Source organism: Opisthocomus hoazin, chromosome 2 (assembly GCF_030867145.1).
Source record: "Opisthocomus hoazin isolate bOpiHoa1 chromosome 2, bOpiHoa1.hap1, whole genome shotgun sequence".
Lineage (NCBI taxonomy): Eukaryota > Metazoa > Chordata > Aves > Opisthocomiformes > Opisthocomidae > Opisthocomus > Opisthocomus hoazin.
In genome coordinates, this window is record NC_134415.1 from 125,309,640 (window position 1) to 125,334,611 (window position 24,972).

The window sequence follows — 24,972 nt, forward strand, 5'->3', positions numbered from 1 at the left end:
CTCTCATTCACAAATACTGACCATCTGTGGTGCACGACTGTGGCACTTCTGATCTTGCCTTGATTGAAACCAAAATATTTCTGAATATTGAAGGACTGAAGTCAAAGTGGTTTTGAGATAGCTTGTAGCCACATGGGTTGGAGAGGTACTCACAAAGGATAATCAGTGGGTTAATGTTTCCCCAGTGGGTGACTCAGAGCCCTGATAAGTGAAGCTCTGACTCTGATTTGTCCTCTGAGGAATCCTTTCTCTCATGTTCCAGTTCTCCAGTGACTGCAGTAGGAATCTAGGGAGATTAGTTTTAGCAAACTAAAACTGGCCTTTGTCGATACTTCCCTTTCCATGAAGGAAAATACCGTCCAAACTATCACTTCTATTAGTGCTAAAAAAAAAAAGGATTTTAAAGGCTCTGAAGTGAATATATATTTTTCATACAAATTAATCTTCTCTGTTTCTTCTTCCTCTGAGTCCTTTGAGTACTTAGAATATTTACCCACTTCTAATCATAGTGTTTTAGTCAGGATGGAAAGAACTACGTTGTACATAGGACTAGGGAGCAAAATAAAACTGTCATCATGTTTTAATTTATTTACAGAAAGAGGAACTTGAGACAACATGATTGTTTGTCATCAGGTTTTCTTTTGCTCTGTGTGAAATAAACCTTCATACTTCCAGTTGGGTTTCATTCATTGTCATCGAGCCTCTGTGTGCAGATATGGTATACATCCTATGGGAAGGAGAAAGCATAACCATCACATTGCTGGAAACAAACTAACTATTAAGTTCCTAATTCTGGGAAGTGATTTTTCCAGAACATTTTGTTCACTGTACAGGCCTAGGAAAAACAACTTGCATTCAGTGTGAGGAATTAGATAACACCTCCTTCAGAACAATAGCATGGAGGCTAAACACAAATCCAGTGTCCAAGGATTCACTGCAGGTTACTTTGGATTTGTGTCCCATTTGCCTAAAACCACAGAAGGGTCTTTGGTAAACTATGAATTTAGGACCTCAAGCACTCACAATATATGTAAACTGAGTATGTTCTTTTCAGTATCTTTTCAGTATCTTTTCAGTGGTGCCCAGTAACAGGACAAGGGGCAATGGGCACAAACTGAGGCACAGGAAGTTCCATCTGAACATGAGGAAGAACTTCTTCCCTCTGAGGGTGACGGAGCACTGGAACAGGCTGCCCAGGGAGGTTGTGGAGTCTCCTTCTCTGGAGATATTCAAGACCTGCCTAGACAAGGTCCTGTGCAGCCTGCTGTAGGTGACCCTGCTTCAGCAGGAGGGTTGGACTAGATGACCCACAGTGGTCCCTTCCAAACCCTACTATTCTGTGATTCTGTGATTCTGTGTTCTGAAGATGAGAGAAACCTGAGTGTAAGAATCTAAAATGATCTGCTAAGAGAAGCCTTCAAATCTCGCAATATTGACTCACTCTCTGCACAATACATCAAAAAAGTGCTGGAACTGGTAAGGGAATAGTGTGAATGATGAAATGGGCCTTTGTGCCTCTAATAACTACATACTGAGGCACATACGTTGTAGGATTTTGAAGCAAATTATTCTACTAGAATTCTGTGCATTCACAGTCATTTATATTTGGAAGGGCATTTGTGGACTTCTTATCAAGTCTACACTGTCAGATTAACATCCATCACTACCTCATTGTTGTTCAGTCACAGAAGTAAGATATTTGTCTGGCAGAAGACAGAACTAGAAGCATGTTTCTTCCAAGTGCACAGCTAGTGTTTCCAGCAACTCCACTGATGATCAGCACAGATTTTTTCAGGAAGTTGTAAATAGAAAAGAGGCCTTTTCATGACACCTTACTACACTTTGATTTGTTTAGTTTGGTTTTTTTGGTCTGAAAGGTACTTACAGGGTGATTAAGGAACTATTGTCTCTCTCTGCTAATTGTGTGGCTGAAAGGCATGGTATTAACAGGTAAATTATATAAGGAATTAACACCATTCTCTCCCATTTAATTCACTAGAAATGGAGGTCACCAACACCCTCTGGAGGTCACCCATATGATGACATGAAAGAAAAAGAACAGGAGGACAGGACTGATCCAAAAACCACTAAAACCAATGGGGCTTTTTTCCAACTGGAGTGGAGTGTCAGCTAGATCTAAAAGTAAGAACTGTCCCTATGCTTCTCTTTTTACACCTAGAAACCCTTTACAAATTTCCATGGCAAGCAATACCCTCATAGGTCGTGGACAAAAAAAAAAAAAAAAAAAAAGATTTGAAGACCTGTGACTCTCGGCAGATCTTATTTTGGTACATTTTTGGAACGTTGTGAACTTAAAGATGTCCTGCTTCCCAAAGAAGAAATTACCTTGATTTCTTCAAAGAGCTCTTCTTCTGCAGTGTCTTCAATCCACCCAACCGGCAACAGGCAAACTTACAATCAATGACCTGGTAAATGATTGGGTTGTACATGGCTGCTGACTTTGCAAGCAACGTTGGTACCACTGAAAACTGAACGGGAACTGAATCCGGCTGTCCAAAGGCAGACCACACCGAGACCACAGCGTAAGGGATCCAGGCAATGAGGAACCCTGCACAGATCAACATTGCCACCTTGTGAGAGGAAAAGAGAGAAAGAAGTTAATCTAGCAGAGGTAGACAGACGACACAGCAGAGAGCTAGGCAGAATGCAAGGGAACGTGCCTCAGAATGGGAAAGCAAAATGGTAACTCACTTCAGATAAATTTACAACCTGAACAAAAGCTGTCATGTGTTTCTCTTCTCTTTATGCCTGTTTTTCTTTCACCTGACACAGAGCAGTTAGTGTATCTGCTATCGTAGACCTTTAAAAATGCTGTAAGGTCTGGCTACAAATGAGGAAACTAAATGACATCTGAGAAAATAATTATTATTTTACATTAAATTTAAATTATTTAAGGAGAAAAGTCCTTTCAAAATATGCAGACTCTCTTTTTTAAGGTAATATATAACATAGAGCTGCGAAAGTTTTTAAAATGTTAGCAAGATCTTTGAAATGAACGCAGGTTAAACTGGAAACATTTCCCACGAGGTTTCTCCTTGTTTTTTCTTCTTTTCCTTGCTTATTTCAGGAGTCTCTTACTTCTACAGTCTCTTCCAGCAAAACATTCCTCAGATTGTCAAAAAGAAACTGAGTCTCTTTTTCATTTCAGAGTGAAACAAGCATGCACTGGGAAAATAAAATCCAAAAGAATATTAAAAGCAAGTCTTCCAGATTCTGGGTCTTTTGAAATCAGATTCCAAAGTTCATTAAAATCAAAGTTTTGGAAGATATTTCCCAGACTGAATTAGGTCCTGATGGTGTGTGGAAGTGGGGGACCCTGAGTCTCTCTGTAGGTGAGTGTGTTTAGGAGGGTATATTCCTGTCTATATCTACTATAGCTCCATCTTCTTTATCACTCAGTACCAGCCACTGAGGCTAAAGGAAAGGAAATTAGCAAAAGAGATAGCAACCCCCTCATCTAATGCAGGGCTTCTTCCTCTCTTGTAGGCTGTGCTGATGTTCCACAGAGAAGGTGTCAAAACCCAGTAGGACCAATAACCTGGCACGAGGATGGCCACTGGTAAAACGAGGAAGGATAAGAGTTTTGATAAACTAGGTCTGTCTTCTGCCTGTATCCCAGAGAAGGTTTATGGCTTATCTTCCACAGGAAAAATGGCAACCGTCTGAATTGCTTTCGAGACAAATATGGAAAAAGTGAGCATAAAGTCATTCAATAAGGCACGAGCTGTCAAGTGTCTGGGTATACCCACTCTAGCCGGTAAAAAATGACTGCATTTACCTGGGTAAGATTGAACTGAAACTACTGGTAATTTAACTGAGAGTGAGAACATTAGTACGATGTCTAGTTTTCTTTCTCCTAACCCATAGCATGGATTTTGTACTCCATTAGCATCTATAGATGCTTTAAAAAGCAAATTTCTACCAGACATTTATGTTGCAATCCTGGTAAATGAGGGAAGGACATGAGGAAATATAACCATAGGAGCATTTAGTATAAACATTAAAGAAAAACTGTCTGGGGCCAAAAATTGTGATTTTTATACTTTAAGTGAAGTAGCCCGTCTGTGCTCAGTCACAGCCCAATACAGTTTCAAATAACATGATGCAATAGTACATATTGAAGAACATGTGCCATTCTACTGGTGCAATTGACAGACAATTATTCTGCACCCAAATTGATAGCAGTAAGTGTGTGCTCATTTGAAATAAGGAAATTGGCAGGATTACAACAAAAAGTCATCAGAAAGCACAAGTTTTCTGGATAATTTATAACCTTTTCTGGAGCCTTTTTCTTCCACGACTTGATGGTAATATTACTTTCAGGGAAACTTCATTCTTTTATGATTTTTTTGTTATCTGCCACTGAAGAAAGAGACTCTCTGTTATAAATTGAGCTGTGAAGTTAAATAGGTTATGATGTAAACTCATTTTCCATATTTATATATATCCCAACATTATGTTCTCCACTGTAGATCTGAGACAGAAGGGACAACTACTAGTGTTTCAACTCAGATCACAGTGTTACATGATCCGTCCAATATGGCAAAAAAACCCCTGTAACTTCAAATCAAAAGCTTTCATTGTTCTCCAAAGGAAAGGTCCTGAATAACCGCAAACCAGTACTGTACCGAAGCAACTCTTTTTAATGACAAGTACGGTTTTACCTGCTGTATGGGCAGCACTGACCATACAGGTAGCTGGATTAGATCCTCTGATATATTTAGACATACTGTCACTTACTGCAGTATATTATATAACTTTCTGTTCAACTCCCCAAAAATGTAATGAAATTCGATCAGCCATGGAAAGGATGATGCTTGTCTCCCTCTTGGCATCGCTTAGAGAGGCTGGTGAATCTTTTATAGTTAAGGAATCTGGTTTTGTTCAGTACAAGTTTTTGTTTTGAGGTATTTCCTGGCACAGTAACCAGTATCAGAAAGGATCATGGCTGTCACCACTGCCAAACAGAAAATAGATTCAATCAGAAAGGGAAAATAGAATATGGTCTGAGATGGAAAATTAATTTTATCGCTTGAGTGCATTTTTATCAGCAGCTCATGGCTGAACATAAATGATAAATTATTTGCATAAAAACAATTGCAATGTCACAGGAGTGACTTTGGTTTAAATCTTCATTAACAGAGGAACATTAGCTGTCTGAAAGTTTTATTTCCATGTTACAATAATCTGTTTTTTCTCTGTTTTTCTGTTATAATTCCTGGGCACCTCAAATGCCTTAAAATTTCTCTTCGCGCCTTCTTCTAAGAGCAATGGGAGTTTTCTGATGGGGAGCAGGGCCACAGGGAGATGATGTGATGGGGAACAGGGCCACGGGGAGGTGATGTGACTTGTGTAAAGTTACACAGGAAGGTTGTGGCAGAGCTTAAGACTGCTTCGCAATCTCAGGGACATCAGTATCCTCATCACAAATGATATTTCAACTCCTGTCTTTTCCCATCTTGACAGTGACAGAGGAGAACGCTAAAAGAACCACCTTCAGAGCACTGTACTATCACTCAGCATAGGAGAGCACATGGGTGAAGTTCTCCAAGCCTGCTTTTACAATCCAAAAAAAGCGAAAGGAGTTAGATCTTCCTACCTACCTTGGTCAGCTTCATTTCGAGTATGTGGCTGTTCTGAATCCTCGTATCATAGTGAGCAACCTCTTTGGTGGATGATTTGACTTTCAAAATTATTTTGACATAGGAAAACACAATCACTGCAGTTGGGAACAGGAGGCAAAAGAAAAGAATACTCAGAATAAAAGCCTGTCCAGCCACTGAAGCCTGTGCCAGCCACCAGTCCAGAGTGCAGGAGGTCCCGAACGGCTCAGGGGCATAGCTCCCAACACCAGCAAAAGGCACCGTAGCCCAGAACATAGCGTAGGCCCAGATTATCGCCAGACAGATAAATGCATGATGTCTCTTAAGCCAGGTACCTGGAAGATAATTCAAGAGTTACAACTTCAGATCCATATGTATTTGGCACAATTGAATATGTCGTTCTACACACGCAGTAGGAGTTTGCTTGGCTGTTTGACAGCAGCTGCTGTAGGGTTCATCTTGCCTCCTTCCAGGTATCGATACTGACCTCTGAGCTAGCCACTCCAGCTCACGTTGTACCACATGAAGAGAAATACACTCTCATAAGAAGGGCTCCACCAGATGTTATTTCAGATCTCTACTTTTAGCTGTGATGATTTACAACCTAGAAGAGTCCATTCAAAAGCAATCCAAACAGCTATCTCAGTAACGATTGTGGGAGTATGTCTAGTAATTTTGAAAATTGCTTTGCGGTCTGTAAAAGTCTATTCACGATGTGTGGTCAGAGGAGATGGAGTTTCAAGCCATATGAAGGTCTGAGTGTTTAATCCACCTTTCCATTGCTCAGTATGAAGGCTCACTAGCTGCAAGGTATCGTATAACTTATGTTATTTCCTATTCCTCTTGTCATATATTAACTGGCTAAAGTTTGACCCCAAGATACTTTTCAATATTAATCCAAGTCACCCAAGTGACTGAAAGACAAGGCTTTACAGAGGAAATAACATACACAAGATTTATTTTTACCTTGTCATTCTTTTCCAGTACAGTAAATCATCATGTGCGTATGGTCAGAAGTATTTATAATAGATGTTTTCATGTGTTCTTGTCCAATGGAATATTGTCTCTCTGCTCATCTTGCTCACAACCCTAATTCAGCTAGAAAAATTTCAGTTTACAAGCTTTGCATCATCTCCTATGTTCAACATGTTGGATTCATATAGGATGAACAAATTAAAACTATGATATTATAACAGCTCCTTCCACCTTGGAAGCTCTAATCTGTTTTCACTTCCCATCCATTGACATTGAGGAGCTTTCTTCAGGGTTTCAGAATGACTTAAATAAAAAAAAAAAAAATAAAACAAAGAAACAACTGTAATTTAGATGTGACCAGTGCCCCTTCCCCAGCCGATTTTATGTTTCCAGATCACTGGAAGGAATATGAACACAGACTGACGAATGATGTATTTGAGAACAAAGGCTGAGAGACAGGAAGGTGGTTTGTTGTGTTCAGGTGTGGAAAAACAAAGCAACAATAGTGTGAGTACTAAAAGAGTGGCATTATTTTCACAGCTATTATCAAACCATAGCAACTTGTAACCAAAAAAAAAGACCTGAAAAACCCAAAAACCAAAAAAACCAGCTCCTGCTTTTGGAGCAAAATGAAAGTCTAGGTATAAAGTCAGGTGCTCCAGGTTCCTGATGACTGATTTAGGCCTTATACAGAAAATGGCTAAGTTAACCACCTAGGCTGAACGTGCTAAATAGGTTTACTGCTCTTCAGCATTTTATATGGAGAAGCATGATCAGATAGCCCTTGAGAAAAAAGGTTTTGAAGAGTTCTGTCTTTCTTGAACCAAGATGTCATCCTAAATACCAGAGCTCACAGCATAAATGCAGCTGGCCATTAAATATTTACTTCAGCTCACCAAGTCTGTGAAAAATTGTCTACGTTTTGGGTTGCCACTGAATTATTTTTATAAGACCTTTATAGAAAGAACTGAAATTCTGCTTATTGTGAATGGGATACTTAAAACTCAGCTAAGGAGACCTCCCCTGCACTCACATTTCAGGAAACTGGATGGACATGCCAGGATCTATGACAGCAGATCTTAGTGTGATACCACAGCTTTTAATTGACAGCACACTCAGCTATTGGACAGACCAGCTTGCTTAGAATTCCAAGCTGCAAACATTTCTTGTCACTTCATATCAATAAAGTTCAGAGATCAGTTGTATGTCCCTCAAGCCACATGGGCAAGGTGTTTCTTTACAGGTAAAGTCACCTTATGTAATCCCAGTATTTTGTTGGGGAGTTAGTCCCTTCCAATGCAAGAAAAACATCTTTTCTAAACTGTGCCAACAACTTTTAACTGGAAAGAATGAAGCATATAATACTTCATATCCAAGAGAGATGAAATATTGATGGATATGGTGATAATACCATTCAATGCTAATTTCATTTCATTCTCTCAGGTTCTATCTTCATATTAGAGAGAGGCTGTCACATTTATTAAAACCTATTGCACATCCAAATCATCTAGATATTTTAAATAGCTTGCCACGTATCTTAAAGGAATTTAGGCAACTAATAAGGAATACTTCTGTGTGAGGAGCTGTAAGACCTTGCAAGATGTGCAATACTTGAATCTGCTAATGTTAATTGTCCTTGATAAACACCAAGTGATTTATCTATGAGTGATCACTAAAACTCATGGGTGAAGCAGGTAGCAGAGAGGAAAGAGCAAAGGTGTTATGTCCAGCAACACAAACTTAGCTGGGATTACTTGGGTTGTACAAATATGTTCCTCTTACCTGTGTATTTCTCTTTATATTTAACAAAAACATTCTAAAGAGTTTGAGTATGATTTCAGTCTAGAAAACTATATCACTTTATATAGTTTTTCTATAGTCACTTAATATAGTTTTCTTTCTTACCATAAGACAAGTGACAGATTTTCAGGTATCTGTCCAAGCTGACAGCTGTCATGGTAATAAGGCTTCCACAGCCAAAGAAGAAACCAGCCCATCCATACCAGCGGCAGCCCATCCATCCAAACATCCAGCGGTGAGAAAAGAAGGAAATGATACTAAATGGTTTTCCTACAACTTCAAAAGGAGAGAAGAACGTCAGTTGACTGATAAAAGTCCATCACTGATAAAACCATCATTTTTGAGAAAAGCAAACCCTCCCTTTTGCCCAAAGCTAATACCAGTAAAGATGCTACAGGAAGTGAGGAGAGGGCTTCAGGCACAACAGATGTGATGACTTGTGTTCTCTCCATCCACAAGACTTGGCCTGACAGACGTAGCTAGATTCCATAGCAGCTACCCATGGTAGGATGAGCTAAGTCTGCAGCAAGGCTGGAAACAAGTACTTTACTGCAGACCACATGAACCAGAAGTAAACCCATACTCTGGTACTGAGCAAGTGCAAGCTCTTCCCATTATGGAAACTTCAGATAATGAATGAAGTCCACATACAAACATATGCCAGCATGTAAGCAGTATGGGTGATGGGTGAGTCTGGGCTTGAAAAAGGCACAGATCTAGTTAGGCGACATCCTTATAATCAAGTGTCTTCAAACACAGGATAAAGAAATGTGCTTCAAAGACAACTTCTGCAAACCTACCAAAGCCCAACTGTAGGATGCAAACTGTGGTACAGTGTTAGGTTAGAAAGGACGATGGTGCCATGGTCACAGCACGGACTTGAGCTGCAGAAGTGGTTTCAGCTCCTGTCCATACCACACTTCCTTGGTAACTCTCAGCAAGGCACCTGCCCACAGACATTACATAGTTTTAAGCATCCCCAAACAGAAGGGTAAGAAAGACCTGACTATTTTGGAGAATCTGCCCTACTGTCACCTCAGCTCATTTCTCCATTTGTAAAAGTGGGTGGTACATTATGGAAGAAGTGGTTAGGTCATATGTCGCTCCACTCACCTTAAAACAGACCAACATTATTCATACTCTTTGTAAAAATAACAAAAATTAGAATGTTTGTAAACTGTAATTTTCTAGTTGGAAATCTAAACTTCTTGATTTATTTTTTTTTTGTCTCAAACTGGACAAACAAAAAAATCAACTTTAATGGAACAGAAAATTCACAAATTTACATTCTAGGAACATCAATATGTTTTCCAAACCCTTACTTTCTTCTTACCAGACTGACCTGAAATGCTCCAACGGCTGAACAGTTCAACTGCAACATTCAAACAACTTTAAATATTCAACTGTACTGTGACTGTATTTCTGCACAGGACTTGCCAGCACACCTCAGGGAGGTGAAAGCAGCTCAGCTGCCCTGGTCAGGTTTTCATGGCAGCTCGGTGAACTGGTTTATAAAGAAGGCAAAAATGGTCTTGCAAACGAATTCCCACAAGGTAAGCTATTCATAGAAGTCAAGACAAAAGTCTCCAGTTTGTTGAAATTATCTGTAGAAAAACATTTTGGATTGTTCCCCAAAATATCCCATTTCAGATCAAACTGATGTGAAGATAAACATTCTGGTTTCATTCTTAACAGAAAATTAAAACATTTCTACCAAAACAAAATTTTTCAGAAAATGGCCTTTGCTCTGTTTTCTATGCCAAAACCATCATGACTGAAAACCCTTCTTATTTTTAAAGAAACAATAATAATAATAAATAATAATAATGACAAATTCCAATAATTTTGGGATTCTTTTCCTTTATCCTAAACCTGTAAGGAAAATTCTGCATGAGCCTGAAGCTTGTGCTCGGGTCAATGTATTATGTGCTTTTCTCTGAGCAGAGTAAATGTACTTTAATTTTTCAAGCAAAAGCTGACCCTAGTGATTAAGGTTTCAAGAAAAATAATATATATGGCAAGTTCTGGGATATATGCTGAGTCAGCAACTTTACTCGTGTAAATCATTGCCAGCTCTAAAGGCCAACACAGTTATTTGCACAAAATCAAATCCTGTTTCAGTGGCACAGGACTCGGAGCATGGCATCAGTGTAAAATGAGCCTGATGAGGTTTTGAACAAGTGGCTGGTGCCACCCTGTGGAAAATCTGCAGAAAGTCTTTGCAAAACCTGTTTCTTGAACAAGGGGCCAAGGCAAGGGCGTGAAATATGAAGATTTTGGAAAATGTCCCATCTTCACACCTGTTGGTCCAGCAGAAAGAGCGCATCACATTTCTCGAGTCAACGTCTTCCATTAACAAAAAAAAGAAAAAAAAAAAAAGAAAGGAAAGAGAAGGGAGGAAAAAAACACGCCTGGCTGTGCCAGCCACAGTTATTTTTAATTACAAAACTTCAACACACTGACGGACTGAGATCCCCGTGGAAGACAAGGTGACCAAGCGATATGTTGGTGATATAACAGAAAAACATAACAGCCCTTATGCTAAGAGGGCTCCAAATAATCTGTGATTTCTCTGGTTGGACACACAACTTGCACGGTTAGGAGCTATCTCTTTACATTCCAAATCTATAACTGCGGAAATTCTCCTGAAACATTCCATCCCACTGGAGTGACTCTCACTGGGGTCAGATACGAGCCTTATAAAACAAGACAGACTCTTAGGAAACAAAGGAGATGGAAGCTTCACAGAAGAGGCAAAAACTGCTCTTTCTTTTTTTTTTTCTTCACCACTTCTAAGAGCTGCAAGATGGAAATAGTGTCTCCATGGCAGATATGAAAAGAAATCACTGGGAATTGTTTGTGTGGTAGCAAAGCAGAGATATTTACACTAACACCTTTCTTCTGCTGAACTCGTAAGTATCTCCTTCAGAAAACCATGTTCACTGATCACAGGAGGCATCAAAATTACTGGAAGTTGAGGGGATGAACAGCTCCTTGGCTGTGTGCAGTGAAAGCACAACGAGCTTCAGTTTTGGGAGGTTGGGAGCCCGTAATCTCATGTTGTTCAGTGCTATTTTAGGCATTTGGATGAAGGGAAAAGCGTTTGGCAGAGATGAAGGCAGGAAAAGGGTGCACTGGAGCTGGGGGAAGGGGTCCTGCTGTGTGTAACACGTAGGGGACAGATGACTTTGGGAGCATGGGAACATACCATCATTTATATTGCACTCGGGAGATCCCATGGTCAGCTGAGTCACATCAGGCCTTTATACCAATTGGATTGTCTTCCATCCAAAATATCCTTTTCTAAAGGATGTCCAGTCATCCCACTGCATTTGTATCTAGCCATAAGCAGCGTAATGGGATTCACATCAAAAGCCAAAGGAATGATCTCCAAAGGCTTTTGACTCTGCAACTTTGTGTAAACCTTTCCAAAACTCCCTTCTCTCATGCCAGGGCATCCAGGCTGTGGGGCTGAAATAAACATCCCTCCAGCTGGCTGACGTTGCTCTTACTTTATAGATTGACACAAATTCTTCACCCAGACATAAAAAAGGAGGGTCACTAGAGAGAAGATTATTATCTTTGGTAGGCTGATGGCCACTGACATTTTTCAATTCTTTCCCCTCATGTCCCTCCCCAGTCATATTTGGATAAATGTGTATTTTTGAGGCACCTGGATCCCTCCTGTTGCACCCTACAGCAAGAAAATACAATTTTCTTCAACCGTAGCACTGAGCTATTTTGTTCTTGTTGTGTCAGGATGCACAAGGGAGTCGCCTTTGAAGGCCTGGGTGTTGGGGTGAACAGGAGTTTTTCTTGTTTGATAAATCCAACACCATTTTTCTCTATATACTTTTCATTTCTCCCCACCAAGCTGTTCATGATTTTTTTTTATCCTTCTCTCTTATTTTTGTGCAAAAAATAGAGCAGAAATATCACTAGCAAAAGGCTTTTTGGGCTCCCCATGGCTTCCAGAGGAGCATCTCTTGCTGCTGCCAGAAAGAACGATGGGATAGTAAAAATGAATGAAAATAAGACAGGAAATTACCTGAAATGCCCAGATCACACACTGCTAAATTAACTGTCATTATCTCAGCAGGTCTCAACTTCTTTTTTCGCTTTGAGGACATAAAAATAACATACCCATTTCCCAGAGTTGAAAGAATCCCTATAAAAATAAAAAGAATAAAAAAAGAAAAGCAATCAAATTAGAATTCTTCTCAAAACCAGAAATAGCTCACCTTCCTTGTGAAATTCTTTTGCATTTTCACTTTGAACTTGTGGTCCCAAGGCTAGACATTTTACTCTGAAACATGGTTATCTCATCTTCATTATGCAGCTCATAGAGATACCTACTGCAGATATCTCCCTCCCACAACAAAGGCTATTTTCCACTCTGCAGCAGGGCATTGCCTTCACCACCTGAGCCTGCGCAACTAGTGACCGAATGCACATAACAGAAATCCCAGAACTCCTCTGTTCTCATAAACCCTGTTTGTCTCACAAACATTTATACAAACACAAGAATGAATTTCAGTTGTCTGCAATCACAAGGATCCCAATCTCTGTCCAACCTTAATTTTATTAAATACTATAAGCAGCACTGAGGGATAAATTTCTAAAATGATGTAAATTAAGAAACTAATACTGCATCTTAAATTTTACAATAAAAATTTCTTTCTATGGTAAGAAAGAAAAATGATGTCATATGTCTGATTTTAACTTGCTACTGGAATTCAGTGCATGAGGAGGGATCCTGTTCATATTGGCTGGCATCTTTTTTTGCTGTATCGCCACCTAAGGATCCACAGGGACCAACCCTGCAGGTAGTTAATCAGCCATGGATCAGCACACAGATACCAAAAACTGCAGGGTTTACAGATCCCTTAAAAGACAACAGTTTCTTCACTAACTCGTGTTGAAAGAGTTTGAGCCCAGAGTGAGGATTTTGCAGTGGAAATGCAGGGCAGCACCCAACACCCCTTTCAGGAATCAAGAGTCACCCCTGAAGCTGAACACCTCAACAGGACCATGGCCCCTGGAGGTCTCACACCAGAGCTGAGAAGACAAGTAAGAAGGAGGCAGGCACAGAAGAGTGAAGAGCAAAGAGCAGCAGAGAGCCCAAACTTCTGCTCCACTGTTGCCTCACAAAAGGGACCTACAAAGGCAATGAGGGAGAAGATGTTGGAGTGAAGTTCAGGTTGGGAAAGGGGGAGGAAAGGTGTTTTCCGTATTTTATGTTTGCCGTCTTTGTTTCTCTCTACCCAATTCAGTAATAAAATGTTTCCTAGTAAGTTAAATTCCCTACGATGAGTCTGTTTTACCCACAACAGTGACTGATGCATCATCTCCCTGTCTTTATCTCCATTGAATTTGTTCTTTCAGTTCTCTCCCCATCTCACAGTGGGGGCTGTAAGCAAGTGGCTGTCTGGGTGCGTGGCTGCTGGCCGAGGCCAACCCTTCACACTGCCATAAAAAATTTGTAAATAACCCAGCTTGCCTCTGCCAATGAGACAGCAAAGTCACTCCTTCATGGTGCTTTCCTGCTCTGGTGGTACAAACTCAACCACATTCAATGTTTCAAAAAGACCCCAGCAGCTCCCCATTTGCCCAGCAACACTACCCTCTCCAAATATTATACCTTTCAACACCACATAATTTTTTTCAGAGTCTGTTGGGAGACCAGACCTCAGAAATTACAACTCAGGAATTAAATGGGTATTTCCTCTGACCCATCAACGGAACGATCCCCTTGCAAGGGTGACACATCCTCACAGACCCAACTGGGGGACATCCTTGAGGCTGACAGAAAAACGATTCCCAGAGGCTAAAACCTGATTATTTCTCAAGAAATATGAGTAACTTTGGAACTAAAAGATTACCAAACTCAGGAGAAAAATACTTTGATTTTGAATTTTTCAGTAATAAATGCAACACTCATCTAATTGGAAACGCTTCTTATTTTTATGCTGACAGTATTGCTTTCTATATTATTTTTAAAAATAAACAGGACAGAATCTGGCTTATCTTTTAATCTTAGGTTTTCTCAGCAAATTTGGCTTATTTGGTGAATGAAGTTTAAAAAACAGCCTATTCTCATAACTCTGAGAATTTAATCTGAATTGTAAGTAGATACAGCTATTCACAGAATCACATAGAATCACAGAATGTGAGGCGCTGGAAGGGACCTCTGTGGGTCATCTAGTCCAACCCCCCTATTCACTTGAACTATTTTCTTCCTCACTGCTAAGTGAATGAATCTCAATGTTGCTGAGTATTTTTCATGTAATTTAATCTTTTTCTCTTTTAATGCAATTTTCTTTCTAGTGATATTTAGGATATCTATGGTGCCAGCATCCATTTTGAAATACCTTCTGAAAGCATCTGACATTTTCTGATGTTGTCCAGAGAGAAGTCTTCATCAGACAAGTTCTGAAGCAACTGCTCTTTATTAATAGCAATTTTTCAGAGCCCCAGCCCACTGACATCCTAATCCTACAGCTGGAAGGGGTCCAGTGATAATTTAAGTTGCTTTTTGTCTATACCTGCATTTGACAATTGTTTATCTGAATTCTTTTTTAACTCCTTGATGATAGAAACTTTATAATCTCCCTAACCCATCTAATGTTTCATTTTTTCTACTATTAGAAAGACTTTCCTAATAGCTGGCTGAAGTCCTTGCTGGTGCAGGCTCCTAACTCTAGTAGGTGCTGACAGGCTACTTGCCTGGGCAGACCCCCAGGTTGGAAACAGGGGAGTAAAGACTCTTCAGACATAAAATAAAGGCTGTTTTGCAGAAGCAAACAGTTCAGGACACAACTGCCCATGGCACCATAACACTATCACATATACACACACAAAGAGCCAAGGATGTGATAACTCAAAAAGTGACACCTACAGAGAAAGAGCCAGGCTCAGATACACAACCTGCAGTGCAAGGTGAAAGTGTGTAAAAGAGGAAATCTGAACAAATAAGACTCCTTTTCTCCTATCAGACAACAGTGCTAAACCATGAGAAAAAAAAAAATATATAGTTTAGGATTTTGTTTTCAATTAAGCTGTTTCATAACACACTGAGGAAGTGTGCAACAAGGGTTTGCAAATCAATAGTACTTGCCACGGACTTTCAAAGGAGCTGACAGCCAGTGGGTCTCCACTCAGTAGTTAGTCACCTTACCCAGCCGTACAGTAAATCAATCAAGTCAGTGATGCAAAAGCTAGTGAGGGAAGTGACGAAGTAAAAGGAATTGGATTCTTATAACCAAGTGTATTGGTTGAAGATTTTTTTTTCCAAACAATTAAAAAAGTGCACATGAAATTAACTAATTAGGACAAAAGACCACAAATTTGCAGAGAATTTGTCACAGGTTTGTCGAGACCCCTGGTTTTCTTCAAAGACAAAAACAAGTTTATTTTTGTATTTTCAATCTGCAATACTTCAGCTGAACAATCAGCCTGACCCTAAAAGTTCTGCTAAGTTTCCTGATAGGATCCCAACCTTGTTCACTCACTGTGCATCTTCTTCCCCTTGTTGAAATAAATTGTAAACTCACTTGCACCTTACATGCCTCAAGCGTCAAAAGGTGCCCTGTAGCAATCCCCACCTCCTGGCTTCCCACCTTTCCACAGCTTGCGGAAACTTGCCCAGTTTACAAAATAAATCTGCAATACTGCAGAGTTACCACAAGACAAAACTATGTCCGAGAGCTATTCAAGCACATAATTTTTCCTTACTATTGTGGATACTTGGGAGTGTGATTAACTATAAAGTTGTCAATTAAAGCAAACTTGCAGCCTCCGCAAGCCTGTTGTGTGGAATTTGATGTCAGTGAATAGTTTCACGGAGATAGACTTCCTTCTCCACCACCTTAAGATCCGCTATCTACCACTGAAAATCTCCACATGGCAGTGCTTCTTGTCCCAGCAGAAACATGGATGCTTCAAACTGTCAGAAATGAGATTAGTGGAGAAGGAAATTTAGGATTGTATTTGTTTGCAGAAAGTAAAAAAATAAACTCAAGAGATTTACCTGGGAAAAACAAAGATTAATTTCCTTCTAATTTCTCATATTTTGCAGACCCAAGATATTATTAAAGTGTTGCTATCCACCTAAACATGAATAGGTAATAAAATACAGACCTGCACATCAACAGGAGCTAATGGTGGCATCTCCAGGGTGCTAAGCTAAACCAGTCTCGTGAGGTACAACTCACATGAGAAGCGTTAGCCCAAGCACAGCCTTTGTGTGTGTGTGCACACGCGTGTTTGAAGACCACTTTACCCCATTCATTTTCAAGCACAGAAGAAGACTTGACATTGCTCCTTCCACCAGTTTTGTTTAATTCCCTTTCTTAGTGGCTGAGCTCTGAGGTGTAAATCTGCTTTACTGGTAAAAAGAATAACACTCTCCTTCTTCACACAAACCCCTTTAAAAGGGAGGGTTTCTCTACTTCTCTTGGCCTCTGGCAAATTAATACCATTACTGTATTATGCACAGTGTCTAAGATGTTGCTTTGTTGGTCTATAAAACATGAAATCAGTTGCCACTGCTGAAATGTCCGAGGGCACGGCTGACCAGCAGCTAAGCAATGACTGCTTAAAAGTATTGCAATGATTGCTAAAAGGAATTAAAAATATGTGTGCAGGATACGAGTGGTATCTTACGCTATAGATGCAAGTCCAAGGAAGATGTAAATATAGCATTTACATGCATATGTGAAAAGCATACTTGGCTCTAATGAAAGCTGTTATTGGAGTGTGCAATGACCATAAGGGTAAAGTAACTAAGCAAGTAAAATGCAATGCAGAACAAATACTTGAAAAAAATAAGTTATGCCCAGAGCAAAATGTAAGATATGATGTCTGGAGTTACGCGTGTATACAGCAGAGCTATGGCTTGAACTTTCCTGTCTTGGGCCACTGGGTGCAATGAGTCCAGCACAGGCTGTTAGATGTCCAGTCCACAACAGCATGAGGGTGGGAATCTTACTGGTAAGTCCAATATCAAAAGAATTATCAGTCCTTTTTAAACTATATTTTCAGTCTCCTCACACTGATCATGTAAGACTGTGCCTGCATGGTTAGCTTTTTTGTTTTCACTGGAAATCTATGATTTCTGATCCTTGCCTTAGTTTGATTATATCTATGCTTTTCAAGATGTTGCACACCTGGCAGAAGTATTTCTTTGGAGCTGGATAAATCTACACTAAATACAGCCAATGAAACAAGGCAACACAGTGTACATTGGAAGGATTCATTTCAGCCACTCAGACATATTTCCTGGGATTAAAGCTACATTTGCCTAACTGAGCAAAAAAAGACCCAAGAGGGTTTGTTTTGGACAGTTCAGTGAAGATATCAGTCTGCATAGCAGCAGGAAAAAAAAAATATATGTAAAAAGCCAGGATACCTACAATGAAGTGCATGACTAGCGAGAACAGCCCAGAGACACAGCTTCACCTGCCATCTCTGCTGTTCTCAATTCCTTTTTCGGTAATGACACAAGCAGAAGACAAAAGAGAAAGAAGAGTTGTTCAAGCCTTTGTTAGATCTCTGCTGCAGAAAAGATCAGACTAGGCCAGTCAGGGGCAAGGCAGTAAGAGGGAGTAGGAAGAGGAGAATTGAAATAGTGAATGAGAAACAGGACAGTAGGACTGAAAGATCTTGGTATTTTGTGCAGAGCTGATAGAACAAGAGAATAAATCAAAACCAAAATAAACGTCAAGGAATACACTATATACCCTGTATTCAGCCTGGTGTTCAGCTGTCTGACACCCAGAGCCCGGTCCAGTGTAGCACAACTGAGAAAACAGCTGCTGAGCTGTGAGAAACTGCATGAACTAAAGACATAAAACATAAGGAAACATAAACCGCAGAAAGAAGTGCAATTGTTGAGGCAACAGTTAGAAGCTGAAGTACTTGAGAGCAAAAATATTAACACTAAAAGATATAACCTCGCTCCCATCTCCAAAGCAAAGACGGTAAATCATCAAGAGCACAGACCAGTTTATTCTTAATGGAGACCAGTATATCCCAGGTGAATGACAGCTCCTTGGCTTATGAACATTTAACACAGAAATCAGTCCCAGCTATTATCTGCGTGCACTAACCAGTAAATAATTGCATTTATTCTGCTTGAAAAGTCATTTTGCACATGATAAAAGACTCTGAAACAAAAGGGAGGGGAGAGTGTTAGGCAGAAAATACTGTTCAATATAATCAGTAACAGAGCACAGCTGATGCCAGGAGATGAGCAGGACTCAAATCAGCGCATCTGAGGATGTTCTATTTGCTGCGCAGGCACATGAGAGAGGCTTTGAAAACAGGCCATAAAACCCACATGGCATAAGGGCAAAAGCCACTTCTTGTTGGGAACACGTGAACTGCAAGCCAGTAACCTATCAATAGAAAAATATTGAGTAAGTCTATGCTTTTTGCTGGAAGGTTTCCTGCTAGTCACTTTCGGCTCCCTGGAGCAGCATTGTCTGCTGACACGAATTGCTGGCACCATTGACACTGTATTTCTAACACATTCTCTCCTCTCCCTCCTAGATTTTTCTTTCTAGTATACAGAAATCTGTAATTACACATCTAATGAACAGCAGCTTCTGCCTTCTTTGAGAGTGCCTGCAAAGATGCAGTGGCATAGTCATATTTCAAAGACAGATTAAACAATCATTACCAATTACTGTCAAATAGAACCCAGCTACAATGTCAGCTTCTCTAGAAAGCTTTGATGTAAAGGGGTCTTCCTTCTGAAGATAGTGTGGGAGGTATTCTTCCTGGGAGGAAGCATTGTGATCTGATGCCATCACATTCATGTTCAGTTCAGCATCTGAAAAACATAAGAACTGAGTTTGCAATAGATCACATCTGTCACCAGAAAATGTAAACATACTTTTGTTCATACACAAGGTACATCCTCCTGTCTTCATTTCTGCTCCACCATCTCCCAGGGCATTTCAGCATCTTATTCAAAATTGCGTAAAGCAGCCTGCCATGATTTATTTCATGACTGACTTTATCCAAGAATGTTGTTTTTCATATGGTGCTCATTACAACAATCCATCTGAGCAGCATCAAGGTACCAGTGTGTTGCAGCATTCTACTCAGGGCCTCTGAAGTGCCTTCCCTGAATATCTTATGTAGCTTCTTGCTTCCAGCTAGGTGTAAGAGTGACCCAAGACCGAGAATGCAGAAAAAAGAAGCAGGGCAATTGTTTGTGTCTGAATAGCTTTGTTGCTTCATGTGTTTAATGCATACTGAACTTGTCGTCTTTATCTATATGCACTGTTCTTGTGATCCCAAGAAACTGGGAAATATCAGTAAGACAGTCCCAGCAATTTCTTCTTATCCTGAGGGGCACTATGTCTAAAGATGGTAGCTCTGCAAATTCTACAACTGTGTGAAAAGTTATATCCATAAATTCTCCTTAGAGTTATTTAGGTGATGGGCTCTAATGTAAATAACTTTACATGGTTATGGTTATACAGTAATTGGCTATTATATTTATGAAGAATCAGCAGAAGTGTTAAATGATAGGCTTTTTGGGGCAAGCTTGTTGAATTTTCTTTCCATTTCCTTTTGTGTGGAAATAGGCTACTGAGCATAAATGTGCTAAGGTCAATAAAGTGAACCCTGTTATGGGAAAACTAGATTCTGGCAGACATCCAGGAAGGTTACCCTTCCAGGACAACTTAAGAAGTAAAGTGATAAACACCAGCATAAGACAAAAACATTTCTGTGATCTTTGAAAGCTCCTGTCAAGAGCTCTTTACGACATTGAGTCATCCCATTTCTTGACAGTGCTATGTGAGGCAGGATTGGCATACAGGAGCTTAGCATGACTCCCAGAGCTTCCATGCTTCTTCCTGTAGGAGCTGGGACAAGTCATGAAGCTCTAAATTTACCCTCTCATAAGTCCAAACTTGCAGGGAGACTAAGCAAGAAGATTAAATGTTTCATTATTTTACCCATTTGCTATCTCTTCTGCATCCTGAGTGCAGAGAGTCTTCTCAATAACAGACTTGTACGGTCAGAAAGGTAGCAGATGACACCTACCTACACCTAAAGAACCCACAACCCTCTCCCTGCTGTCCCTCTAGCTTTGAAAAAAAGACTTCATCTAAGGGAAGCAGATCATGGAGGCACATTGCCACTCTAGACATGGAAGAAGCCAAAAGTTGTCCCAGGCATATGGCTCTAAGTAGCACTAAGTAATTTAGTAGCACTAAGTTTTCAAAGTTCAGCAGCTTCATTGCTTTTCTCTTTTTTCCCCAATAAAGGGAAAAATAAGCAAAGGCTGAATAACTAAAAAAAAAATACCTTACATAACTTCATGAGCACTTTTCTCCTTCCACAGCTGTGGAGAACAAGCACTCCAAATTGTTCACTGCTCCAGACGGCAAAGCAACCTTTTAGGTTTGGGTTAGGAACCTTTGTGCAGCAGCCTGGACACAGACTAAAGTGTCCATCTTGTACAAAAGGGTGGTCTAAGGCATGAATATGGGAAACAAAATAATCAGACTGATCACCCTCTCCATCCAGTCACAGCCACAGGTCTTGATCCAGATTCCACCTGGTCTTTAAAAGGATCTTGATACTTTTCTGTCCCCCAGTTTACATGGTCCCACAACTCTTATGTCTCTGCAGCATTTGAACCATGCGGGTGGTTGAAGTGAAGCAAGTGGAAAAGCACATCTGGAATCTGTCAGTACAACTTGGATTTAATATAAACAAATATCAAAGTGTCTAAGGACATGTTTCTTTCCTGAGCCACACTAACATCTCCCACTCAAGTCAGTATTAGGTGGCTCACAAGGAAAATATTTTCCAACTTGCAAGCACACAAAAAAATGTAGCTTTAAAGAGGAAATTTCAACATCTGTGTATGTTAAGCCCAGCCAGAATCCCACTCATTAGGATTTTTAACCTGCCTCAGAAGGAAAGGTACTGGTGTCCCATATAAGTCACAGCCATGGGGCAGGAGGAAGCCTTCACTGATCAAAGTGGATGGCTACAACATGGCAGATTTTCCTTCTTCACTCAATACAAGTTGTTTACCTGCTTGCAAATGTTAATGTTATGACAGTCTAGTCCTATCTGGTTGCTGAAAAAGAAGTCACTAACCTTGGCTTGAAGCAGAGAGAGCGCATAATTTCTTCAAAATTTTTAACAAAAAAGGGATATTAATCTTTAACTTCCAAAAAACCACAGAAACTTTTCTCATTAATTTAAATCATGTCTGGCAAATTAAGAAAGAAAGAACTCTCCATTATAAGAAGATAAAAGCCAACTTTGCTTAATTTAAACAAAAAGTGTTACAGTGAGATACAATACAGGATAATACCAGATTATGGTTTTAAAAGATTTTCATCATCCTGTTTAGGCAGGAATTAATTCTGCCCCTAAAATGAAGCTGCATTCAAGAATCAAATCTCACTTCTAGAGAATCAAAAACAGAAAGGCATGTAATTAACAAGGCAGAATAATCATTCCTCTCATAATTCGAAATCAAGAAAAGCCATAATTCTGATCAGCATCTAGTGCCTAAATGTTGGGTAAAAAAATCAGGAGAGAGAGAACTTTTAAACTATTATTTAAAGCCTAGCAAATGTAGTGGACTTGCAGTTTCCCAGATTTTAGGAACAAAGTATTGAACTACTAACTCTGCTGGGTTTGTTTACACACATGCTTTTTAAGATATCACAGTATTAAATGTCTGATAAAAAATCATAAAGGTTCTGATCCACTGTTCCTAAAATTTAATGAGTCAGGGAAAGTTACTGCAGCACCAATGCTTTAGTGTGACTTCTTGGCAAGCGAGCACAAGGAATGGAATCACACAATCATAGAATCCTAGAATCATAAAATTATTTGGGCTGGAAGGAACCTTACAGATCATCAGGTTCCAACCCCCCTGCCATGGACAACGACATATTCCACCAGACCAGGTTGCTCCAAGCCCAGTCCAACCTGGCCTTGAACACTGCCAGGGAGGGGGCAGACACAGCTTCTCTGGGCAACCTGGGCCAGGGTCTCAGCACCTTCATAGTAAGGAATTTCTTTCTTATATCTAGTCTAAACCTCTTCTCTTTCCATTTAAAGTCATTACCCCTCGTCCTGTCACTCCATGCCCTTCTAAAAAGCCCCTCTCCACCTTTCTTGTAAGCCCCTTTTAAGCACTGAAAGGCCACTATAAGGTCTCTCTGGAGCCTTCTCTTCTCCAGACTGAACAGCCCCAACTCTCCCAGCCTTTCCTCACAGCAGAGGGGTTCCAGCCCTCGGATCATTGCTGGGGCCTCCTCTGGCCCTGCTCCAACAGCTCCAGGTCTGTCCTGTGCTGAGGGCTCCAGAGCTGGACGCAGGACTCCTGGGGGGGGTCTTACCAGAGTGGAGCAGAGGGGCAGAATCCCCTCCCTCACCCTGCTGCCCACGCTGCTGGGGATGCAGCCTGGGGTACGGTTGGCCTTCTGGTCTGCGAGCATACATTGCCGTACATGTTGAGCTTCTCATCAGCCAACACCCCCAAGCCCTCTCCTCGGCGCTGTTTTCAATATTATATCCAAAATTATATTTGAACATTATATTCAAAGTCATGGACAGCACAGAAGTATTGCAATCATTTGTAGAAGCAGATTAATTTATCAAGGGATAAATGGTAGAGTGAAACAGAAGACATCTGTGGACCCAGTGCCATCTTATAGAAGGGATTAGTAGAGCTCATATTAAGACAATTAGAACAACTAAAATGACAACTTTATCAATTGTTTTAGTTAAGAAGACAACTTTCTGCCCTCTCATGGTATGTTAAAAACAATAAAACTATGAATAATTTTATCAGAATCAGTAAAATTTAGTCAGCTCTCAGATCCCCATTCATACAGTTATTTTTATTTTAAACTTCCCTTGTGTATTTTGCAGAGCCTATCTAGTAAGCACGGGCTGTGGAAGGCACTGGCAAATGATCCCAGTGAGCATTGCGTTGTCCTCCAACACCTGTCCTGGCTGTTATGCTGACAACACAGAGCACAAGACGAACACATCTGGTGACGAACACTGCTTCACCCTTTAAATATCTGCTTCTCAGTCAAAACTGATTTCTGTGACACACATCCTTATTTCCCAACAGTCCACCTAGCTGCTGTATTGAGGAATGTAAATAGTAACTAGAAAACTTAATTCAAAGCTTATCTCAAAACAGCCACAGAGCACCCACGTTTTCTTTCTTTTTATTTTGACCTCCTAATGTAGTAGAAGAGATTTCCTTATGACAGAAAGTCTTGATTTAATCTCAGTTTAGGGCTGAAGTCTGAAGACACAAGCTATGGACTGGGAATCTGATTTTCGTCCTTAGTAGACTTGTTTAACCACCAGGCTGTTGGTTATTCTAAGGTAGTTTCTCTCACACCTGTTGAAGAACAACCACCCCTTTGAGTTCATTAAGTTAAAAGTTTAAACTAACGTTTCCCACGTTTCGGATGAGCACTGTGCTTCATCACATCAGACTGCTGCTTTTGTGCTAATCATGACAGAAATCAGTAAAATTACAATGTCCCATATTTTTCCTGTGAGAGAGAATTAGAGAGATTTTGGAGCAACAACTTTTTGGATGTTGATACTAGAAAAATACTTTATGCCTATCTGTCACAGACGACCTGCCCAGTCAACCTAACACGACATCATACAGCAACACTGGAAGGACACGGGTAAGAGAGAAGCTACACTCAGATGTATGTGGTCCTCCTCTCAGGCTAAACACTCTGCTGAGAGGTGAAACATAAATTTTCGATTAAAGCCCTGGTTAGGTGTTTCTGTTTCCCTTCAGTCTTAAAAGCATCCGATAAGACTTGCTACTAAGTTTTGACACAATGCAATAGTTATAAAAAGTGTGACAATGATAAATTCATAAGTGGTTATGTGGGTGTCTGCACTATTGACACGTTAATAAACAGTGTAGACCTACAGCAGTGGATCTGTAGAGCAAGAGAGTTGCTGCTGAGATCCTTCTGCGAACCTTCATTTTTGCAAGCACTAGTGCTCAAAAAAAAAAAAAAGACAAATATAAGAAAATAACAAAAAAGTGAATGATAAGACAAGCCTTTTTTAATTGAGTCCTTAACTCTGATTAATAAGCACAGATTGAAACATAAACTCTCAAAAGATGTTTTGTAACAGCAGTGCTTCATCTAGCGTGGCAGGCACGCTTGGACAAACACTGAAAAACAAACCAGTTATCCAGGACTGCTTTCTTCTTGCTCCCTTGCAAGACCCAAAGATTCCACTTTGCTGTAGGTCTTCAAATGACCAAAGCGTGGGAACAGAGAGCACTAGACCACAGCCTGCCTTCTAGCTCATCTACAGACCATCTTTCCAGCACATCCCCTGCTGAAAGGCCCCCAGTGACTGTGAAAACAGATTTAAAATCATAACAAAAGAAACCAATCTGCTGCTTTCTATCAGAAATATGCTCATGCTTATTCCTGTGCTGCAGACATTCATATTTAATTAATAAAAACAATTCTACTTTTAAATAATATATTCTTTAAAATGGAACTGTTCCAGTATAGTCAGC

The 24,972-nt window shown here is 40.1% G+C and overlaps 1 protein-coding gene across 1 annotated transcript; it reads right to left on the reverse strand.

Moving 5' to 3' along the window:
- Positions 1–663: 663 nt before the first annotated feature.
- Positions 664–19,225, reverse strand: OPN5 (opsin 5). Its single transcript, XM_009937828.2, has 6 exons — positions 19,081–19,225; positions 12,448–12,567; positions 8,505–8,675; positions 5,625–5,959; positions 2,347–2,591; positions 664–727 (listed from the first exon to the last, which is right to left on the reverse strand). The coding sequence occupies exons 1-6, from the start codon at positions 19,217–19,219 to the stop codon at positions 664–666; spliced, it is 1,074 nt and encodes a 357-aa protein (XP_009936130.1). The 5' UTR covers positions 19,220–19,225.
- Positions 19,226–24,972: the final 5,747 nt, after the last annotated feature.

Excerpts from the sequence above, each read along its gene's own strand:
- OPN5 (XM_009937828.2), bottom strand. The coding sequence starts at position 19,219 with ATGAATGTGATGGCATCAGATCACAATGCTTCCTCCCAGGAAGAATAC. Across the intron at positions 12,568-19,080 it reads GTTCTATTTGACAGTAATTG|GGATTCTTTCAACTCTGGGA; the intron begins GTAATGATTGTT and ends TTATTTTTATAG. Across the intron at positions 728-2,346 it reads AGCTCTTTGAAGAAATCAAG|GATGTATACCATATCTGCAC; the intron begins GTAATTTCTTCT and ends TCCTTCCCATAG.